This window comes from Oryzias latipes, chromosome 5, assembly GCF_053564925.1.
Source record: "Oryzias latipes strain Hd-rR chromosome 5, Olatipes_Hd-rR_3.1".
Lineage (NCBI taxonomy): Eukaryota > Metazoa > Chordata > Actinopteri > Beloniformes > Adrianichthyidae > Oryzias > Oryzias latipes.
The window spans coordinates 11,883,945-11,907,459 of NC_136241.1; the positions used below are offsets into that span (position 1 = coordinate 11,883,945).

Below are 23,515 nucleotides of genomic sequence, written 5' to 3' on the forward strand. Positions count from 1 at the left end.
TCCGAGTGATTAAAAGTTTCTGTAGTAAGTTTCTGTAAAATATGTCAAAGAGATTTACAACCAAACAGAAAACATCACAAACTTGTGGTTTTGGTTCAACATGTTTCCTTCTGTCTATAAATGGCGCTCACTTCTTAACTTTCTCTAACAGGAAATCAGGCAACTTCTTGATTTCTTCAGATTCACTGGGTTTTTTGGGGGGGCATGATCAGGAACTGCTTTTCGCAATATTTAAGCTTTTTGCCGTAAACAGTTGCAAAATGCAGCTGCTCTTTGCCTCTGTGGTATTGGGACCCAGAAGTCATGGCATGAGTGTATGTTAAATACTCATATTATATAATAGCTTTCTGTGGTTTTCATTAGTTAACAAAAACTGCGAGGATAAGAAAGACAGAAAACGAGTTTGGAGTTCCATAATGAACACAGTCTTTGTATCAGTGTCCCAAAATTAAAAGCAAAAATATAGATTAACATCAAACCTATTCTGCTGAACCATAAATATGAATATCTGTTGTGAGGATTGTGCTCCTGAATTTGGGTTCAATCATGTTCTGTTTTGAGCTCGTGTCAGTCACATCAGGTTAATGTTGATGATCATCTACAGCCGTTGTTAATTACCGATACTCTCAGTGTATGTAAGTGTCTGGTTTTCAGTTCTTTATTGTCATTGCCATCTCCTTGGTCGGCTTGTTGTTTCTCCATGGGTTTTGTCATGTTCAAGTTTATTAAATGATTAAGTTCCTGCCATCAAGCCTGGTCTCCTGCATGTTGGGCCCTACACCACCACTTCCTGACAGTTTTTGGGGATTTGATGTTTGCTTACAAAATGAAACAGAAAACTGTTTCATTTTGTAAGATTCATTTTTTATCAAAACAGTATTCACCATTCTTACATAGCACAAGTACTTTTCCGAAAGAAAAAACTTCATTATTCGGGAGAAGGAAAAATAATGCACAAATACTATTCCTTATCATTGATTTGATTGATTTCACTGCATTAATTTGTCTGCAAAAATTACATGAACACAAAAACAAAAACAAACTGCCGAAAAAAAAGGGATATGCCGTTGAAAAAGCATGAGAAAGTTGCAGAAAACTGAAATTCCAATTATTTTGAAAGATTTTTCACTGACATCTATCTAAGAGAGACAGACAGAAGCAGACTCACAAAGGGAAGGAGATCAGACATTGAGGAAGTTATCACTTCTCTCACAGTTTGGAAATAAATGAAAGTGAAGCTTACAGAGTCATTTGAAGGATAGTTTTTGACAGTAATCCTTTAACTGAATTTGCCCCCTCCTGGAAGACAGAGTAACCTGAAGAACCTCATCAAGTAAAAATCCGATTAAAATATCAATTAAAGAATAGGAAACCTGATCATTTTGCTACTTGTAGGATTGTTAAACCATATATATATATATATATATATATATATATATATATAATATATATGGACATACACACATATACATATATATATATATACATATATATATATATATATATATATATATATATATATATACATATATATATATATATATATATATATATATATATATATATATATATATATATATATATGTATATGTATATATATATGTATATATATATATATATATGTATATATATATATATATATATATATATATATATATATATATATATATATATATATATATATATATATATATATATATATATATATAATATATATTGTCACGCTGATCAGCGGAGGTGGTTGCCTCGCTGTGACCTGGAGTGCGCAGTGCCTCACATGAACGCGCAGCACCTCACACATGAGCGCGCAGCAGCCTGCGTGCGCTCAGCACGGAGGACAATACACGCGCGCCGTTACCAGCTGAACTGAATGAACGCTATCAGCGCGGAAGCTGGGAACGCTTAAAACGGCATTTCACCACTGCTTGTGTAAGAACTGAGCTGGATGACGGCAGTTTCCACGAACTTGGATGCTAAACTCAAACCACTGCGTGAGTGGGGCTTGGACTATAAAGGGCTACTGGTAAGCTCAATGCTGGACTTTAATATGTCACATTGTTGTATTGGATTAAAAGAAAAAATAATGTTGTAAAATGTCCTACAAATGTTTGTTTTGAAATTATATATATTTGTTAAACTGGAAAAAGATAATTATTGGTAAAATAATCTACTTAAGTTAAGATAAATTGTATTTAAGTTTCCTACAATTTAAACTGAGTTGTTGGTTTAATTTTCTTGGTTACAAATTGTTGGTTTAGATTTCATCTTAATTTACTTACCTGGTTTACCTTATGTTTGATTTAAATATGCTGAGCAGTTTATTGATTAAAGGTTTTGTTTTGATTGTTTAAAGGTTTTTCACCTATCCCCACTCTACCTACTTCCTACTTCCTATTTTCAACAATGTTCAATAACTTCCAACTACTACCACCTACTGCCAACTACTGTTGCTAATAAAAGACTTGGAAAGAGTGAAATCCTTGGTCCAGTCCTGTCCCTTTGCAAGTGTGGGAGCACGCAGTTTACAAATACACTTGACAGTGAAAAACCAAGTGCGACAGTGAAAAACCAAGTGCGACAGTGAAAAACCACGTGCGACAGTGAAAAACCAAGTGCAACAGTGTGAATCACGTGCAACAGTGTGAATCACGTGCAACAGTGTGAATCACGTGCAACAGTGTGAATCACGTGCAACAGTGAAGACTCCACTTAAAGCCCACCACCAAGAGGGAGGGAGAAGACTCCACAAAGGGGGCCTGGAGACTTACCTGCCGTCCATCCAACAGCTAAAGAAAGAGCAGCATGGCCGAGTCAAAAACACTCGAGGAATTAAAAGTGGAGCGGACCACAGCAAAAAGACTTTTTTCCCGATTGACCAATAACATTGTGAGGACCCACATGGAGATGTCTGTGGAGGAGCTACAGGAAAACTTCAAAGTGCTTTCAATGGAGGGCTCCAGAGTAATGGAGGCAAACGAAGACGTGAAAGCCGCATATCTGGAACAGCGCAACGCAACAGAGGGCGCACCAGGGCTGAGCGATCTACAAAGAGCCGACATAGAAAAGACGGAGAAAGAATGTGAGCAAAGATTAAAAGAAGTTAAGCTCCTGGTTCGAGAGACATTGTGGGCCTCGTATGGGGAAAAAGAACTGTTGCTGGCGCTTCAAGTTGCAGAGGCAGAGTGTGAGAATGTCTCTTCCACTCAGCCAGACACGCCACTGGGGGCATATGATTTTATGCTCACCAACCTTGAGAAGCTGGTGTACAAGGTCAAAAAAGAGCATCAGATCTGGAATCGCTGGGCGCCACCTGCCGAGCAAAGAGACTTTGATCGCCGCCTTAGAGAGCTAGAGTTATGCCTGCCCAAGTTGGTGTCAAGGAAGGCTGCCTTCATTAAAGCAGCAAGCATCAAAGAGGACACTGAACGTCACCCTGTTACAGCCCACAGCAGTGTAGCAGCTATAAAGCTCAAAGCCACAGCTCTACCAAAGTTTACCGGCATTCAACGTGACTATTACAGATGGAAGGGAGAATGGGAGGCTCTGCAGAAGCAAGGGGAACCAACCGGGTCCAGAGAAGTCCGGAAGTTTCAACTGCTCGATAGTCTCGAAGAGAAGGTGGCCAAAGATCTACGTCTGTCAACTTGCGCAAAAGCAGATGAGATCTTCAGAGTCCTCGAGAACCGGTATGGGAACCAGACTGCCATTGCACTAGAGATCATTGAAGAGCTACAAGCCATTCCACCTGTCAGGGGAAACAACCCGAGAAGAGTTGTGGAGCTGATCCAAGCTGTTGAAAAAGCGCTCTACGATCTGAGTCAACTAGACAGTGCAGAGGCCTTAAAGAACCCCCTAGTCACAAAGTCCATAGAAAGCAAGCTGCCAGAAAATCTGAAGAAAGATTGGTTGACCTATGCTGCGGACCAGAAGAATTTTGTGAACCACCAAAATCGCTTTGATAAGTTGCTTGGATTCCTGCATTCCCAAGAAGCAATTTATGAACAATTAGAGCAACTGAGGGACATCGACCCTGCCAAAGAGAAGACAAAGGTTGCAGTAAAATATGCTAGAACAAAGACCACAAAGTCTACTAGTGAAGCAGGCTGCATAATCTGCGGAGACACAAGACACAAGAAAAAGCTTTACGTCTGCAGAAAATTTAGGACCTCAAAGCTTTCAGAGAAAAGAGACACAGTGCAGCAGCTTGGCGCCTGCAGGAGATGCCTTGAAGTTCATAATGGTGAACCCTGCAGAAAATCCACTTACCTGTGTGGCAACCCAGAGTGCAAAGACCAACACCACTATCTTCTGTGTCCATTATCCAGAGACTATTCCCAGAGGTCATCAAAGTCCACGCCAGTGAGAGCAGAAGGAAAGAAATTCACTGAGGTCCAAGAAGCATTCTTCTCCAAACTTTCACCTGAGCTGGCCCAGCAGTGTCGAGACGCTTTCTGCAACGTCATGTCTCGTGCATACAACTCTGCTGCAGCTGAGAGGGGCCTTCTGGAGGAGCATGGCTTACACGAGTATCCAGTCATCTTGATGCTCCTCAATGTCACTGCCAACGATGGACAGAGAGTTGGGACTCTCATTGATCTGGCTTCTGACACAAATTATATAACGCATCAAGCTGCAAGCAAGCTGAACCTTCAGGGTGAGAACGTCACATTAGTGGTCCATGGCGTTGGAGGAATGAAGGTGTCCGTTGCAACAAAGCGTTACCTCCTCAAAATACGTGTGAGCACTCCAAGAGGGACTCTCAAGTCACATCAACTCATCTGCTATGGACTTGATGAAATTGCAGAAGTTCATAGACATGTTTCAGCAACAAGCTACAGAGGATCTTCCCAGATGTTGCCTTCAAAGACCTCGTGAGACCCAAAGAGATCCAGCTACTGATTAGCCACAAAGAAGGTCAGCTCGTACCTCAGAAAGTTCGCTCAATCGGTGATCTGGTGCTCTGGGATGGCCCACTAGGCAAGACGGTCGGAGGCACGCACCCGAACCTCTTTGAGGAAGTTACTGTAACAGCTCATACGTCAAAGACTCACTTTGCAAGATCCATGAGAACTGCGGCTGTTAAGTACAATGAACTTACTTCTAAAGAGTCAGTTTCCCGTCAGTACACTAACCAACCTGAGGTCCAATCCAATACAGCCACCAGCAGCAAAGAGTTCCTAAAATGGTGGAAATGGGAGAGTATTGGAGCCGCCTGTGAGCCAAAATGTGGAGGTTGCCGCTGCGGGAACTGCCAGCCTGGAGGAAAAGAAATGACACTCGCTGAAGAGAGAGAAATGGAGATCATAAGAAATGGCCTGACTTATGTGACCGGAGATGAACACAGCCCTGAACCACACTGGCACGCAAAGTATCCGTGGACCGCAGAGCTGGAATCTCTGCCCAACAACAGAAGAGCAGTAGAAGCAACTTTCCTCAGGACAGAAAAACAACTGTCGAAAGAACCTGAGTGGAAGACAGCCTACACCTCACAAGTTCACGAAATGATCGTTCGTAAAGCTGCAGTGAAGCTGTCCAAAAACCTTCTACAGAGCTGGACTGGGCCAGTGTGGTATGTCAGCCACTTAATTGCACCAAACCCACACTCTGTCTCCACCCCAGTGAGATTGGTGTGGAACAGTAGTCAGAAGTACAGAGGTCTCAGCCTGAACGACATGCTGATCAAAGGTCCAGATGTCCTGAATCCAACAAGAGCCGTCCTGCTGAGGTTTCGTGCTGGGGTCTTTGCTGCGCTTGGTGACATCCGTAAAATGTACAACTCTGTCTGGTTGGAGGAGAGAGAGGTCCATCTGCATCGATTTCTCTGGCGTGACACGGAAGAGTCTGAGATAGAAGACTATGCTATCACCAGGGTAAACATCGGAGATAAACCTGCCGGTTGCATCGCCCAGGTTGCCATGCGAGAGACTGCCAACCTACCTCCATTCAGTCACCTAAAAGAGGAAAGACGTGTACTTGAAGAAGATGCATATGTGGATGACATCTTAACTTCTCACAACAACCTTGACCATCTAAACCTCCTCACGTCTAACATCGAACGCATCCTGAGAGCAGGCGGGTTCTACATGAAGCCTTGGGTCTATTCAGGTCAAAGTGGGAGGAAGCCCAGAGATGAGAAGACAGAGCACCCAGAGGTTATGATCCTGCCAAACCAGCTCACCGAAGATGACAACAAAGCCCTTGGCCTAGGCTACACAATAGACGACGACAAACTCCATGTTATGGCTGCAGTAAACTTCTCTAAAAAGAAGAAAAAGATGCGCCTCGGCCAAGACCTGCTTAAGGAAGAAGTAAGAACCCAAACTCCAGATCCGCTGACAAGAAGACAACTGCTGAGCCAAGTCTCTGGACTATATGACCCCCTTGGACTTGTGACTCCTGCAAAACAAAAAGGGGCCATTCTTGTCAGGAGAGCCTTTCAGGAAGCAAAAGCAAAGTACTCTTTAGAAGAAGACACCTGGGATGCTGCCTTATCCAAAGAACTCAGAGAAGACGCCATACAACTGCTCGAAGAATATGCTGTCCTGAGCCAACTTCGATTCACTCGCTCCCTGACTCCATTAGATCCTTGCGCACAACCAATTGGCATTACCTTTTCAGATGGCAGCGAACACGCATATGGTGCTGTGATGTACCTTCGTTGGAGCTGCAGCGATGGTGTCGTCGTGAGACTGGTCGAGTCTAAAGCCAAGCTGACTCCTCTTGACCACAAAGGTGATCCTGTTAAAGCAGAGATATGTGGAGCAGTCTTTGCAGCTCGACTGAAGAACTATTTCCAGAGACACTGCAGAATTGACGTCAAGGAGTGGTTTCATCTTGACAGTCAGACAGTCCTGGGCGCCATTCAGCGTGAGAGTTATGGTTACCAGACCTTCGCGAATCGAGTAGGTGAGATCCAGAGCAGCACGAACGTTGACGACTGGTGGTGGATTCCAGGACAAACAAATATCGCGGACATCATCACCAGAGGGGCCAGTCCTGAACTTTTGACTGAGGACTCGGAGTGGCAGTCGGGTCCAAAGTTTCTTAAACTCCCTACAGATGAGTGGCCGAAGAAATCCGCCAGAGACGTTGCTGCACAAGCCAGAGACAATGTCGCTAAAATCCAGAAAAAGACTTTTACAGCAATAGTTACCAAGACTCACCTGAAAGACCATAATCTAGTCAAAGACTCCAGAAGACCACCTGCAGGAACAACAATCAAAGAGCTGGTAGACGAAAGGCGCTTCAGTGATCTGAGGAAACTGGTCAAGACCATTGCATTCATCTGGAGAGCAGCAAAAAAGTTTTTACATGTCAAGACCAAAGACAAAGAAAAGTGGGAGGCAGTACAGTCATCGGGTGTCATCACAGTCTTTGAAAGAGAAGATGCATTCAGAGACCTTTGCCTGGCGGCACAACAGGGCGTGAACTTTCAAAGTACCACAACAGACAGGCTCGTTGTCTACAGAGACCAGTCAACTGGACTTTTAGTGTGTGGTGGCAGAATCCAGACTTTCAAAGAGGATGTAAAAGCTGTTCCCCTTCTACCATTCCAAGCCTGGATCTCTACCCTCTTAGCCAGAGAAGCTCATGGAGAGGGGCATGAAGGAGTGGCTGGAACCCTACTGAGAATGAGGAGGAAGGCATGGGTCATCAAGGGAAGAATTCTCGCCCAAAAGGTCGTAATCAAGTGCATCCTCTGCAAAAAGGCCAAAGCGAGAACCTGTCGGCAAATCATGGGGGACTTACCTGAGGAAAGATCAAGTCCTGCTGCACCATTTCAGTTTACATCCGTTGACCTGTTTGGACCATACCATGTAAAGGATGATATAAAGAGGCGAGTGACCATGAAAGTATGGGGCGTCGTTTTCTGCTGTATGTCCAGTCGAGCCATCCACGTTGAACTAGCAAATACGCTATCAACAGAGAGCTTCTTGCTTGCCTACCAGAGGTTCACTGCCGTCCGAGGCCACCCCCGAAAAATCTGGTCTGACTCAGGCACAAACTTTATAGGAGCAAAACCTATACTAAAGGACATGTATAGTTTCCTGAGAGAGCAAAACGAAGCATCACTAGAAGAATATGCCACCAGAAATGGAACCCACTGGACATGGAAGATCCACCCTGCTGATTCACCTCACAGAAACGGGGCTGCTGAAGCTGCTGTTAGAGTCACCAAAAGAGCTCTGTTGAGTCTTCGCAAGGTAGAAGGCCTTACTTTCAGCGAGTTCCTAACAACACTTCAGCTAGATTCCAACCTAGCCAACGAAAGACCCATTGATGCCAAAATCCAGAGTCAAGAGGAACGCATAGAGTCCATCAGTCCAAACACCTTGCTGCTTGGTAGAGCCTCAACGAGTGGAGACTTCAAGTCATTTGATTACACCACCTACCCTCTGAAGAGACTAAAGGAAATTCAAAGCCAAGTCAACTACTTCTGGAAGTCCTGGAGCCAACTGGCCGGTCCCAATCTATTCATTCGCAGTAAGTGGCATACTGCTGAAAGGAACGTTGCCGTTGGAGATGTCGTTTGGCTCTGTGACCAGAACGCATTACGAGGTCAGTTCAAGCTTGCAAGAGTGGTTGGTGTGAGTACTGACAAGAGAGGTGTTGTTCGAGATATCTATGTAAAGGTCTCCCCAAGTTATGGTGCTTTCAGTGTGGTGAGGTCTCCAAAGCCAGTTCCTGTCGCTGGAGATTCTGAATCCTCAAAGAGCTGTCAGAGTACCATCCTGCATCGAGACGTCCGACGCCTCGTTGTCCTCTTGCCAGTGGAGGAGCAAGTTCATAGAGACCAGCTCGCCTGAGGAAGTACGATCTTTCAGGACAGTGCCACAAGATCGAGTGGGAGGTGTCACGCTGATCAGCGGAGGTGGTTGCCTCGCTGTGACCTGGAGTGCGCAGTGCCTCACATGAACGCGCAGCACCTCACACATGAGCGCGCAGCAGCCTGCGTGCGCTCAGCACGGAGGACAATACACGCGCGCCGTTACCAGCTGAACTGAATGAACGCAATCAGCGCGGAAGCTGGGAACGCTTAAAACGGCATTTCACCACTGCTTGTGTAAGAACTGAGCTGGATGACGGCAGTTTCCACGAACTTGGATGCTAAACTCAAACCACTGCGTGAGTGGGGCTTGGACTATAAAGGGCTACTGGTAAGCTCAATGCTGGACTTTAATATGTCACATTGTTGTATTGGATTAAAAGAAAAAATAATGTTGTAAAATGTCCTACAAATGTTTGTTTTGAAATTATATATATTTGTTAAACTGGAAAAAGATAATTATTGGTAAAATAATCTACTTAAGTTAAGATAAATTGTATTTAAGTTTCCTACAATTTAAACTGAGTTGTTGGTTTAATTTTCTTGGTTACAAATTGTTGGTTTAGATTTCATCTTAATTTACTTACCTGGTTTACCTTATGTTTGATTTAAATATGCTGAGCAGTTTATTGATTAAAGGTTTTGTTTTGATTGTTTAAAGGTTTTTCACCTATCCCCACTCTACCTACTTCCTACTTCCTATTTTCAACAATGTTCAATAACTTCCAACTACTACCACCTACTGCCAACTACTGTTGCTAATAAAAGACTTGGAAAGAGTGAAATCCTTGGTCCAGTCCTGTCCCTTTGCAAGTGTGGGAGCACGCAGTTTACAAATACACTTGACATATATGGACATACACACATATACATATATATATATATTATATTATGATACAACAGGAGTGACCTATTGTTGATGTTGCGTATCTCACCATTTGTTAAAGACTTACAGAAGTAATGAGTTTTTGCTGAATATTTTGAAATTCAATCGCATATTAGTTTTATGTTTAAGACACATTTTCCTAAAGTAAAATCACAGAAAAATCTCATTTTACTTTCAATTTGTTGTCAAAGTTTAATGACCAAGGGGATGTTTTAAATGACAAAAACCACTTTAGTTCCCGGCCAAAGTGTAAAGGTGTTGACCAGGAAGTGCCTGTGAGGCTGAGTGATGCATGATCTTTTATTACATTAATGAGCTGCCTAAAAATGGTCAAATCCTTTTTGAAAAGAATGCACAGTGCTTGCAGGCGGCTTGGCCCCATTGAAAACAGGTCAGCAGCGCAGCTGGTTGCACGGATTAAGTAAGAAGGGTTTTATTTTTTTATTTGACCTCCTGAGTCTAGCTTGTTAAGTATTTTAGTCCAGGCAGATTGGTTTTGTGATTGATATTTGCACAATTTAAGCATTTCAGTGCGTTTCACTGACTCCCCTCTTAGGATCAGACCATGGCTCAGATTATGTTGTAGATCTTCCCCTCAGAAAACTGCTACCAGTAATGTGTAAATATTAGGAGTCTTCTTCACTGATATGTTACATCATCCCTGGAAGTTCATAGTAGAAGTAGCTGCCAAAACAAAGAGACTCAGAGTAAAGAATGGTCCAGTAGAGGTGGAGAAATGTGAAAGTGAACGAGTGGGAGGAGAGAAGGAAAATATGCTGGGAGGAGCCAGAAGTGAAGAAATTCCTTCAATGAGCGCACGTTTCCTTTACGACATGGAATGTAGCAAGTGCATGATGAAGGGTTTACAATGTAATGTGAATGTGTGTACAGTCTATATTTTACTTGACGTTTGCTCAGAAAAACTAACAAGTTCCAGTCTCCCCTTGTCATTTTGATCCTTCCTGTTGGCAGTCAGAGTGTCTCGCCATGAGGAAGTAGCTGAGGGATGCTAAAGGGGAAAAAAACCTAGACTGCAGGGATCTTCATTGATTAATCAGGTTTTAAATTCAATACAACTAATCTCATAATGCATATTGATTAGGTGCAATTTTACTTTTTATCATTCCTTTTTAAAAGTTAAGTAAAAGCATTAGCATATACATATTATATAATTTGTATATAGGCCAAAGGCTGAATATTCTTGATTTTGGTTTGTGCATAAAAATAGTATGTGTGAGTACAAGAGTCTTGTGCATCTTCTGGCTTGTTTAAATAAACTCACAAGATTTAAATTTATTTTTACATTCAGTCAATCATTTCCTTTTAACATTCCTTATCCAAACATATAAGAAACACAGATTTGCACCATATTTACTAAATAAACTTTTTTTTATTCTACTGTACCTTGATTGTGGCCTTAGTTGTTCTGGTAGGTTTTGCTAACAATCTACTTATGTCACTCCATTAAATTGTATTTGGTTAAAAATTTCTCATCAATAAAACTATGATCAAAGAGTGGATAAAGAGTTTCTAATCCAAAAACCAAGCATAAGATTCAGTCTGTTCACATTGTTCTATGAGATGATTAATGTCAAGCTTGATATCAATACTAAAAAAATGCAATAATGCTTTGACATCTTCTCTCTCACTTTTTTTATGTACCTGTAGGTGGTGCACTGCTCCTGGCAGCTGAACTTCTGTATGGAAACTGGTGACTTTGGCCTTCAGTCTGTTGTGTATGAGGCCATTGTATAAAAGAAGTAAAGATAGCATCTCTGCGGCCGACTTCCCCTTCATAGGTACAGAGAGCCCAATGTTCACATGCAGACAGGTTCGAATGGAAGCTCAGTGGCTTTAGCAACATGTGAAAAGTTTGTTTTCTGTATCTCTTCTTTTGTCTCCGCAACTCTTTTTACACCAACCAACTGACACCATAACACACTGAGATGTAGAAACTTCTTCATAAAAGGTTTTGAAATTTACTGTGCTCAAGTATTTCATCAAATTGGGGGAAAGTGTTACAATCAGACGCTCACTAAGGTGGTATTGTTTTGTTGTTTTATTTATGTTTATTTAATTTTGTAGAAATTCTACTTACTTTTTTTTTATTAACGTACACGCATTCAACCCTAATCTGAAATCACCTTAACTTCAATGTACAAGTGTGATTCTGCGTGGCTGCTAATCTTTACAAAAGCCAGACTTTTCCCTAATTTGAATCCAGTGTTTAGTCACTTGCAAAGATGGATGAATTGAATGATGATCCACAACTGAAGCAATAGGGATCATGCATATTTTGACATTAGTTGTGGTATAATGAAAAGTTAACAGAGATACCCATCTGTTCTTTTGGTAATTTGGTTCTTTAATAAGTTGAGGGATGGGGCAGATGTGCAGCGAACTGTCGTCACATGAAGATGGTAGCTGATAAGGCTGTTGCAGGAGGGAGGTGTTGATGTACAAGCCAATATTTTCTGTCAGTCTGAAAGAGAGCTCTGCTCTTGCTCTGATGCACAGGTTAAAAAACTGACTTTTTTTTTTACAAGACTTAAGAGTTTTCTGTATCTAAACAGGGCATTACACGCCCATAATCAAACATTTAATAAGACAACAAAGTGTCAAAAGTCCTGGTTTTCTTGTGTTTGGTTACAATTCTTACATTAATTGTGGGTCAGTGCAGGAGTGTAAAACTTTGGCTTGCTATTCATCAGGTAATCCTGTGACCCACTCCATTGGACCCCCCCCCCCCCCCCCCCCCCAACCACCACCACCACCACCAATCCATCCCCACCACCATGAACTCAAATTACTGCATTCCTTCCTCTCCAACCTGCTTTTTAGAGTTTAAATGGGAAGGCAAAGGACACCTGAGGAAACATTTTCAGAGAGGTGAACAAACAGCATACTAAAAAATATCTACAGGGAAAGGCATAGTAAGGGTTTTAGATAAAGAGCAATCGCCTGTATGCTCAATCTGTAACAGATGGAAAAGACTTGGATTAAAGCTTTGAGAAATTAGTATAAAAACAAAGAAGAATGTTGATACCGTGTTGAGCTTTATGGCCTCCCTTTAGTGCTCTGAGTACAATTTTAATGTTTTTTTTTAAATGCAGCATTAAGGCCCGTACACACCGGGACGAATATTCGCCAGGCGTTATTCGCCAGCGTTTTTCGCCACGTTTTTTGTGTTCACACCCAGGCGATTTTCGCTGACGATGAGCCGAGCGAACATGCAATTTCATTCCCTGACATTAGATGGCGCTTAATGTAAAACAGAAATACTCCTGTACACAAGGTGGCGCTGCGCAACTTTACACTTCTTAAAGTCGCTTTTCACTCAGAAGAAGAGAGCAAGTATTTACGCGCTTGTCAGAATAATAAAAAGAAAACATGAATATTTCAAGCACCAGTAGCTCCAACTGGTGCTTGGTTCGGGGATATTTTAGAATGTCCGTCATTATTTCTTCGCGGCAGTGTAGACGCTACTTGACGTCTATCTTCTTCGCTGGAATGTGTGCTCAGAAAGGCAGTTTTGTGTTTGAGCACCCCCAAGTTGTGTTTTACTGTAACTTCAGAAGCTCCAGACACGTGTGCAAAAGCGCCATTCTCATTGGTCGAATAGATTTCGACGCGACGCGTCGAAAAAAACCCGAACCCGAGGCGTTTTTTTTTTTGACGCTTTGACGCGTGGCGTTTTTTCGCGTCCGTGTGCACACTCTCATTGGTGCCCTTTGTTGGTGCGTTAAACTCGACGTCTAAATTCGCTAAATTCGTCCCGGTGTGAACGGGCCTTAAGTCATAACTTATTCTTGAATCAAATAATACTGTCGGTGTGTAAAATAATCTCTCATCAGTTGAGGAAAACTGAATAATGAAACCCCAAAGATTTGTGTCTGATGCAACAATCGTAAAAAAGACTTGAACTTCAGACTAAAATAAAAAATGTCAGCAGATCTTTCTAGAATCTATTTTTTTCAACCAAAAAAAATCTGGTGAATTGTTGTGTTTGTTATCAGCAGTGAAAACATCAGGCTGAAAAATTTCAAAGTGTGTTTCTCTGAACATTTTGGAATGAAACAATGCACTGAACTGTATAGAGCTTTGGATTTACCAAAAATATTGTTAAAATTATAACTAAGATTGTTTTCTTGTTTAAAGTCAGACTCCGACCATCTTTTGATCTATTGTACGTGTTATGATTATGCCAAGTTTAGCCAAAAATCAAAAAGCTGTGTTGTTTTCTAGGACATTGTTTCTGCAGAGCGGCAGTTGTTCATCAGAAACACACCTTTAAGTTGTAGATGGGACCGTTGGAGTACGCATGCACTGATTTTCCATCACTCCTTTGTTTATACTCTCTCCCACTAGCTTCTCAGCTTCTCATATCATCAAGCTGACGTTAGCAGTACAACAAAAAAGGTGAGCAATATTGGAGCTATCCAGCTGTACAGTTTTGATCCAGATGCCAGCTCAGACGAGAAAAACAAACTTTCATCGATCTATTTGTTGCAAGGGATGCATCGGGATGGAGATGAGCAGTGGGATTTTGGCCCACCCATTGCAGTTTCTATGTCACAACTCAGAACTGTATCTATGAGAAGTCAGAACTCTGTCTCCCCCTCTGGTCACCAGCGAGACCGAGAGTTCTTACCTCACTACATCTCCCAGCAACCCCAGCGTGCACTTCCTGGATGCCACACACCTGACTCTCATTTCACCCAAACAATCACAAGTCTAATTAAGCACTACACTGAGCCTCACTCAGTGCAAAGTGTTGTTTGTGCCACTTTGCCTTCAAATATAATGCTCAGCGTTATATTTGGACCTGATCTTCTGTTTCCTGACTCTGTTTGTCTGCCGCCTGCCCCAACTGTCATCTGGATCCCGACTACTCCTGTCTCTTCTCGAATGCTCTCATGCCTGTTATCTACCGCTGCCTGCCTGACCCTAATTTAGCTTTGTGGACTTTTCAGATCTGCTAAAAAAAAAAACTGCTACATTTAAAACCACCCGTCTGCCCGTTCTTGTGACAACTTGTGACAGTTTTTCATCTGCTTCTAATTAATAAACAACATGAACAAAGAAGTAATCAGAAATGCACATTTACGCTTAAATTACTCTATACATGTCCTCCATCACAAGAAGAATTCTACAAGACCATGTTAAAAAAAAAAAATTTCCTTCAAGTGGGTCTTTAAATATCTAACTCTACTAAACGTTTAGTATAATAGAGTTTAGAAAATTTCCAGTTTGTTTTCTTTTGCCTAACATACTGGTAAATAACACTTTTATGTCATTTCTTGCGTTTTCCTTAGTGCATCACTTAGACTTGGTAACTTGTTGTAATTTTTTATAACTGTGACTTAGTTGGTGCTTGTTGAGTTCTTTATTTGTGAGTTGTTATGGATAAAAGTGTCTGCAAAATGATTCAATGTAAATGTAATTACTGCTGTTTTCCTTTCCTACTTTTATCTCGCATCCAATTACAACACACTCATTTCATCATTTCATCAAAAAAAAAAATACAAGAGCCTTTGCCTTCAACGCTCTCCAGCACTGCAGGAAGAACCACAGGACAAATGAGAGAGACCAAACATCTTCCCCTCAGGAAACAGGATGTCCCAGTTCAGAGAAGTTCTCTGTGAAAACCCAGACCACTAAACATAAAATTGTTTTTCCAAAACACAATATGGGCCAATCGGAAGTTCAAGAGCAACCCAAATCTGTTTCTGCCTTTTGATCAGCCCCTCATCTGTGTCTTCCTTATTATTCAGAAGCAGATCTGCTTCCAATGTAAACAAGCCTTTCTTGAAATCCTTTGTGAGATGAAAGGGTTCTTCTTTTGATCAGAAAAAATGTTTTTTGACCTCAACATTAATATTTGGCCATGGTCTTTCTCTTGCTTGAAAATTAGTTTGAAATCTAACCTTAAACTTACTTTTTAAAGTAACACATGTTTTGAAGTAATGGATGGAGAGGATTTTTTTATATAACTTACAATCTTTAGTTCGACAACTCTACCAAGGAACCATGGACATGTTTTCTAATTTCTCTGTCTATGCTTTACATATTCAATATGTGAACCAAGACGTCAAACTTGGGTCTTTAAAAAGTTCTCCACATCTGAATTGTCTTCTCTATTTGTTTAATCATTATATTGTAATAATTATGTAAAGGTATTATTTAAAAAAATAACTTTTATTTCCATTGTTCTAAATTATTTTGTGAAAACTGTGTCACAATTGATTTCCAGAAGCTTAACAATCAGGTGTGACCAAGAACATTAAGTCCCTCACCCCACCCACAAATACATGCTCCCATTTTTTTTTTTCTGCTTTCTCTTCTGTACTGCTGATGCCTGATTACTTTTGACTGTGTGGATTTTCTAAAGGTCAGGGTCACGGCCGAGGAAATCCTAATTTAGAGTGGCAGGAATATCTCTCTTTCTGTTGTCTTTGCAGATTTGCTTTCAGCATCAAGAGAGAAATGTTTTTCATTACTGGGGAGCCAGAATGAATAGCAGCTTTGTTGGTTGGTCTTCAGGGTGACTTGGGTGGGGTTTTTTTGAGTTCCGAGTATGACCACCACCACTGCAGCCCCCCAAAACTCACAACCACCTAATTCAAACCATATAAAATGTATTTATCTCAGTCATTTCTCTGTCCTTCTCAGTAGGTATTTTAAATTTTAGCCCAATTTTTTTTCTCAGACTTGCTCTGAATTTGCATGTCAGGATATAAGGAGTGCAGAACACTCAATGGTGAAGCTTCAATCCGCATGGGAGCGTCTAAAAGTATGAGTAAAACCCGAGAGCAGAGCTTGACAAAGAGTTCTTAGATCAGGAAAGCAGATCAAGTTTAGATTCTTACAAAAAAGAATTTGACCACCTGATCTCATCTTTGGTAAATACCTGTCAGCACATTCTTGATTGCTGAAAAGGACAAAGAAAAAAAATCTCACATTTTTATAACAACTTTTACATTTACAGGGATTAAAGAATGACAATTTTATTAAGATAATGTAGTATCCAGGTTCTGCCATTACTAGAAATCACAAACAAAACCACAAATTATTAAAGAAAATGAAACATTTATCACAGACTAATAGACCTCTTTTATGCAGCAGTCAGAAGTGGAAGTGGACTTCATTCATTCATTAAATTATTTTGTTTTTAATTTAATTATTGAAACATCTTTTTAATCATTTTTATTGAAAACTTGCTATTCCATCAAACTATTTTTTAAACGATAAGTATATATTTTTTTATTGGTGCAATATTGGAGGGAAAAAATGTAGAGATGTGGCAATAAAATAATTTCCATAGTAAAGAATTTAAATAAACCATTTATGCAATTCTTAAGCACATCAATTGATTTGTAGCACAATCGGTTGGCAGATTGGTGACCAACATTGACCTGTGTTTATGAGACCGCATTTGGTATCCAGGGGTAATTGCTTGAAGATTCATGACCAATGCTGAGAGGGTAGCGTTAGACAAACACAGCCGAAGGTCCGTTTGTTTGGGATCCTTGAGTAGAGATAGCAAATCAAAAATCCTTTTAAATGAGAACCAGCCCTAAAAAAAAGTCTTTGCTATACAGGGGCTGTTTGGGTTTGTTGTGGACTTTGGCAGAGGGGCTTCTGTTTATTGTCCTTTTTCCTCCCAGCCATTTTAAAAAGATGCAAGAGACATTTATTTTGAGTTTAATTTAAATTCACACACTTTCAGAGAACTGCTTTGTGAGTTTTCTTAATACAAACTAAAAGAATTAGTAAAATCCTACTAATTGTTTGATCCTTTAATGCACAGATGTGGCCCCGGGCCTTGTCATTTTATGTGGCCCGCGAGAGCATAAAAGTTTTTAATTTCTTAAAATAAAAATTGTTGTGTATTTATTCATATCTAGGGGGAATTTGACTTGAAATATCAGATTGGGCAACTATACATTAGGACTTAAACACTGTCCATACAACCTAACCTGACAGAATCAAATGTCAAAGGATTTATGCTAGAGTAACAAGCAAACACGTTTTTTTACGCAACAGTAATTATCACTTTAAAAGGTTATAATGAATAAATAATGAGTTAATTAACATTAAGGAGTAGTTATATTAACTTTTCAATACATTTAATTACATGTAAAAGTTCTATCTGGCCCTTTGAGGACAGACACTATGCTGATGTGGCCCTCGGTGAAAATGAGTTTGACACCCCTGCTGTAATGAGTGTTTGAGCTTAAGGTTTTCTGAGGTGCTGTTGGCTTTCACAACAAAACGGACATGTTATGAGCAATCTGTGCAATATTTTTCAAGCATAAAGCCATTTAGATTTAAACTTTTCATGACAGAAGCCAATGCTAAATGACGGAGGGACAGGCACAGGAAAGCCTTTAGTTAGTCTGTAGGGTAGAATCAACGTTATTTAAAAAAATTCAGATACAATTTAATTTAGGGCATTTATTATGCTTTCATTATTTTTGTTAATTTCTTTTTCACATTTGTGAGGAACGTGTTTTTAGCATGTTCAAATGGTCATAAGCTGATCACACCAAAGAAAAGAATTGCTAATATTAGAGTCCTAACCAAAATTTGGTCTAATCGGCAGTTTGTTCAGCTTTCACAGTTGTTCAGTTTTGTTTTGAAATATTGATTTAAAAATTTTTCTTTTTCAATGATTTATTCATTTAGTAAGCAGAAGCCTCAATTGAAAGCATAAAAAAACACAAAAATGTTGATGACCAGTCTGATCTCAAATATCATTGAACCATTCTGTCACCAGGTTTGTCCAAAGAAAAAATATTCACAAAATAAAATATATTTGCACTTATTCAAATCCTTTATTTCAGGCCAAAGAATGCAAAACACAAGAAGCAATGACAAGTGTTGAACTTTGTTGGTAGTTGAGCCCTAATGTCTTTATGACCTAAAAGGCAGGCGAACCCTGCCAGGTGGCCCACTTCCAGGCCCCCCATACTTTAAAAATGGGTCATATTCTTTGATACACTGAATCTTGATCAATCAACTTAATAACTTAGTGCAGGAATTTAAAATGAAGTCATGTGAAAATTTGACGATAAGTAGAATTTGAGTTCAGCTTCTTCTGGAAAATAAAGACAAAAGCTAAAAGAAATCCCTACAGAGATCTTAAATCACACTTGACAGTGTGTGTATTTTATCCATTTTCTAAAATTAACTGCTTGCATAGTTTTTTGAATACTTAGATTTTTTTCTTAGTTGGATAGTTTTTTTTTATTTTTTATTTTTATTGTTTCACTCGCCAAACATAGATTATCTTGATGTTATAAAAGGAGAAAGTCATAATGCAATTTTCTTTTGTCAAAATTATTTGATATTTTTTCACTAACATCGTATTCAACTTTTCTTAGGATAAGAAGTTTTTATTGATTTTTGTTTGTGTTTGCTATCTTGAAGTACATGTCATTTATTATTACACTGTTTACTGTTACTGACTTTCCAAGAAACTCAAACAAACATGATTACAGAAGCACAAATTGCGTTAAAAACAACAGAGGTCAAAAGTGTTTCAGTTCAGATCACCTAAATATTTAACCCTTGTGCTATCCTAGGCACTTTAACGTTGGAAGTTGGGTCATCTAGACCCACAGTGCACTGAACTTTTTTCTTCAATGATTTGTGATCTTCACTGGTGTCAATGGATTACATGAAATCCTCTCCATCTTTATCCACCTTAGTCATGGTAGGAATAACACGTCAATGTAAGGATCATGAAAAAGAGTATTTTAGTTTGAATGTTTTGGTTAGCATTTTCAAATGAAAAGCAGTGAAGCAGATTTGTTGATTAAAATGATATATGATAATATCATTGACCAGAGAAAACTTTTACTTAATACTATTTGTCTAAAAAGAAAAAATACTATTAAACCCAGAAAAACCAGGAAACTTTTGTCATAAAATGACATTAGGTACTAAAATAACTTGTTAACAGACAGAAGTTTTTGTACCAATTTTGGATTTTTTTCCTTTTTTTTTTTTAACTTGTCCTGTCCAACAGCTGGGCAAACAGATGATAGATGAAGACCTCTTGTGTTGGACATATTTTACTTCAACACCAGGGGTTATAAATCTTCAAACAAACCAGAGGTATGTCTGAATAAACCCCTTTTGTATTCAAGGCCAAAGTTTATTCATTTTAAATCATATTTGAAAATCTTTTGTGTCAACCGGACGGAAAGGGAAAGGAGGGTGGATGAGAGAGGGATGTTAGAGAGGGGGGGATAAGAGGGTTATAATAGAGGGGAGGGGGGGGGGGGGGGGTAAAACCATGAAGCAGCATAAAACAACAAGTTTCTGGATGTTTATAATCATTACAGTTAGATTAATATGTAATACAAGTCTACAAGGGCGGGGCCTGTCCACACACACACTCAAGTGTTATAAACATACCTGTTGGCTCCAAAAAATGTTCACATGTCACATGTACACAACTCAAATACTGTTCCCACATGCATACCTATGCATTCAAGCCAACTAGTATGAAATATTTCATTCAATCACGCAAAGTATTTGTGCAAAGGTGAGCTAACACCTGTGCTCAAGTGAGTGTTTATGTTCTTCTAAAGTGGATGCTGGAATGTAAGAAGAAGGAGGGAGAGTGCCCAGTCATCCCCACACCAAGACCCCCCTCGCAGCAGCAGCAACAAGAACCCCTTAACAACTGCATGGTAGCAGATAGAGAACAACCGCCCCCTGGGCGATCACATCCGCCATCCAGGCCAGGGCCAGCAGGACCACCACGGGGCCCCCAAAGCCAGAGAGCAGGGAGGCATGGAGGACAGAGAGTGCAAGCTCCAGCCCAACCAAGGGTTCTGCCCCGCCCCAGAAGAGTGCCCACAGCCCCACACAAGCACCCCACCACCAACCAGGAGTTCTGGGCATCCCCCCACCCCAACCCCAGGTACGAGCCAGGACGCCCCAAGGGAGACCCGCCCCACGCTCCAGGCAGCCATCCACCCAGACCACGGTTGGTCCAGGAAGGAGCAAAGCAGGGGCCAGCTGTCCCCGCCCAGGAGGAGGACACCCAGGGGAAGAGGGGGTCCACAAGAAGTGTTGTAAATATGGCCCGACCAGGCTCTCCCACAGTTGCAAATTTGGCGAGGCCCAGCGCTCAGGGGCAAGGACCAGAACCCACACCACCCCCAGGCTCAGGTGTGATGTGATCCCCAGCTCCTGGCATTGCCATAAAGCTCAGGGATCCCTCTCCCTGCGTGGAGAGGGAACTGCCGGGCCCAGGAAGCCAACACCCAACGGACACGGATTGGATTTTTTTCCTTTATGTATTTCTATCCATCTTCATAGCCCACTGAAACCCTGACTGCTGCATTGGAGTTCACCCAGTCACTGTTGGGCAAAGGTGGGGTGCACCCTGAGCAGGTCACTTTATGTTTTTATTCTCTATTTTGTTCTTATTTTTTAAATTGGCATTGACAAATTATGGTATGCATGGTATGTCGAGTCCAAATGTCAATCCTTCAGAGGGGGGTTGTTCCATAATTTCATTCCACAACCAATTTCATTTGTCTTCCATGAAATCACAATTCCTGCCAGAAAACCTTTTGCTGCTGTGGCAATTCACAATTGCAGTTTTCAACTTCAAAAGTGTCGTATTACATGCATGTCAGTGAGGAAAGCAGCGAACCTCAACATGTAGCCTGAGAAAGATAGTAATAGAGGGAAAGATCAAGAAGCAATAAAAAAGCTTTTTTTTTCGTACAGTTTTTTAATCGTACATATTTTTATAGCTACAAAGAATCCTTTATTACAGTAATGGGCACAAGTTGCTGTACCTTTAAGTCCAGTTTAATGCCCTAAATGTTAAGATTAATGACTATTTTACTGCCAGAAACTGACTCATAAGGGGCAGTTGGTGTTTATGATTCCTTTCCAATACAAAACCATTGTAAAGTTTGGTTTTATTTTGATGTCCTGGAGCTAAAAAATAAACAAAAAAGATAAATGAACATTTCTCAGAAGCGCCAAACCGAAAGTATCAAGGAAGGTCTCAAACCCTCAAAGTTTACACATCAAGTCTCAAGTCTTTAGCTGTGGTTTCAGGTCAAGTCTCAAGTCTCTGCATGTTAGACTCGTCAATTCCAAGTCCTCCTTTCTGTTTGCAGGGGATTCCTGGGAAAAATTTTTCAAATACCTATTTTCTCTTTACTCATTATCGTCTTTAGATTTTTAACTGTCTCATAGTGTCATTTCATGTCAAATGGCTTTCTTTAGAATATTCTCCATAGACTTGTCAGCGTTTCATTTAGTAAAAGTTACTTTTGGAAAACTAGTCATTTCAGATTGAACTGCTAAGGCAGTAAATTCTGCCACATCATATTTGGATAAATCAGAGCCCTGTTTCGCTTAACACAGGCCTTTTCAATGTGGCTTGAAAAGCATTTACAGTCTGCATGAGGGAAACACCTTATAATTCAGGCATTTACCTTCATGAGAACAGAGCTGGGATGTCTCAACCTTTGAAAATTTTCCAGAAGCAAAATTCATAGAGAAGGTTCAGTTAAAAGTAACAAACAACTGCCATTGAGTTTGAGATGTACTGTAAAAAAAAGGTGCTGGTAAGACATATTTGTATAAAAATAAGTCCTTTATAACAGAAAATGATTGCCAATTTTTATTGCAAATAATCTGTAAATCAAAAAGTGAGTTTCCTTCACTGACTAAAATTAGAAAAAAACTGAATTTGCTTTCATTCTGTATCATTAGTCTGTGACTGTAGTCTAAAAAAAAGGACCTGAGAAATATGAGTCAGTGAATTGTCACGGAGGAGGTGATACATTAAGTGCATCAGTTATTTTTGTGTTTATTCTCGATATCACAATGTAGGAATTGTATTAATTACATTAAGGAATCATATTAAAGTCCCAATTTTTCTAAGCATCGCAAGTGGTCTTTTAATAATGATTAATTAAGAAATGCAATCTTATGATTAATTTTCTTTAAATGTCTTCAGACAAATGCCACAATAACATAATACAAAAAAAAAAGCACAATTTCGGGTCGTTAAAAACATTTCTTATTCTTCCACCTGCAAACAGATAAAGATTTGACACCAACAAAGCAGGAACACTTATCCGCAAAGCATGGTTACATATATTTGCTGAAAAAGACCCCAACCCTAAAATGTGTGCAAATTAGATGTGACCAAACAGACAGCAAATGAAAAAAAAAAAAAGAATGTTTACCTAACAATCAAGGAACCCATGTAGATGTTTTTTGTTGGATAAAGATCAGGGTAGAAAGAATCATCAATTCATTTTTGATGCATGTGTGGCAACACGAGTGGTTCAGGCACACAAATGTATAAAAAATAAAATAAAAATGATTAATACCAGAAAAAAAAAAAAAAACTAGGGGCCTCAAGCCCACCTGCAAACAGAGCTGGTACTCAACAAAACCAAAACAGAACACCCCACTCACATGCACAATGTGACCACAAAATCAAAGAAAAAGAAAAAAAAAAAACCACAAGTGAACTTCCAACTTCCACTTGAGCACAATCATGTTGCAGGTAGCTAGGGGGGATAGATGTTCACGAGTCCCACAAGGCCTCCAAGTCGCAGGAGCACCTGTGCAGCCGCGTGATTGGCCGCAAGGGAGATGGGAGAGGAGACACCGCTGTCAGCGGCTGACCTGTCGGACCAGTGGAGTGGATGAAAGGGACCCGTGAAGAGCCAGTTAGAAAAATAAAATAAATTAAAAAAATAATGGCCACAAAGCCTATCCAAACAGCAGCAAGTTCCACCAAACAC

General features: G+C 40.3%; 2 protein-coding genes across 2 annotated transcripts; both read left to right on the forward strand.

The window, feature by feature from the left end:
- Positions 1-1,723: 1,723 nt before the first annotated feature.
- LOC110014190 (uncharacterized) lies at positions 1,724-4,875 on the forward strand. The gene is made up of 2 exons (XM_023954886.2): positions 1,724-2,023; positions 2,354-4,875. Exon 2 carries the CDS (start codon positions 2,803-2,805, stop codon positions 4,873-4,875), a length of 2,073 nt encoding a protein of 690 aa, XP_023810654.1. The 5' UTR covers positions 1,724-2,023; positions 2,354-2,802.
- Positions 4,874-9,704, forward strand: LOC105357885 (uncharacterized). The gene is made up of 2 exons (XM_023954885.2): positions 4,874-9,158; positions 9,489-9,704. The coding sequence occupies exon 1, from the start codon at positions 5,064-5,066 to the stop codon at positions 8,805-8,807; it is 3,744 nt and encodes a 1,247-aa protein (XP_023810653.1). The 5' UTR covers positions 4,874-5,063; the 3' UTR covers positions 8,808-9,158; positions 9,489-9,704.
- The last annotated feature ends 13,811 nt before the right edge of the window (positions 9,705-23,515 follow it).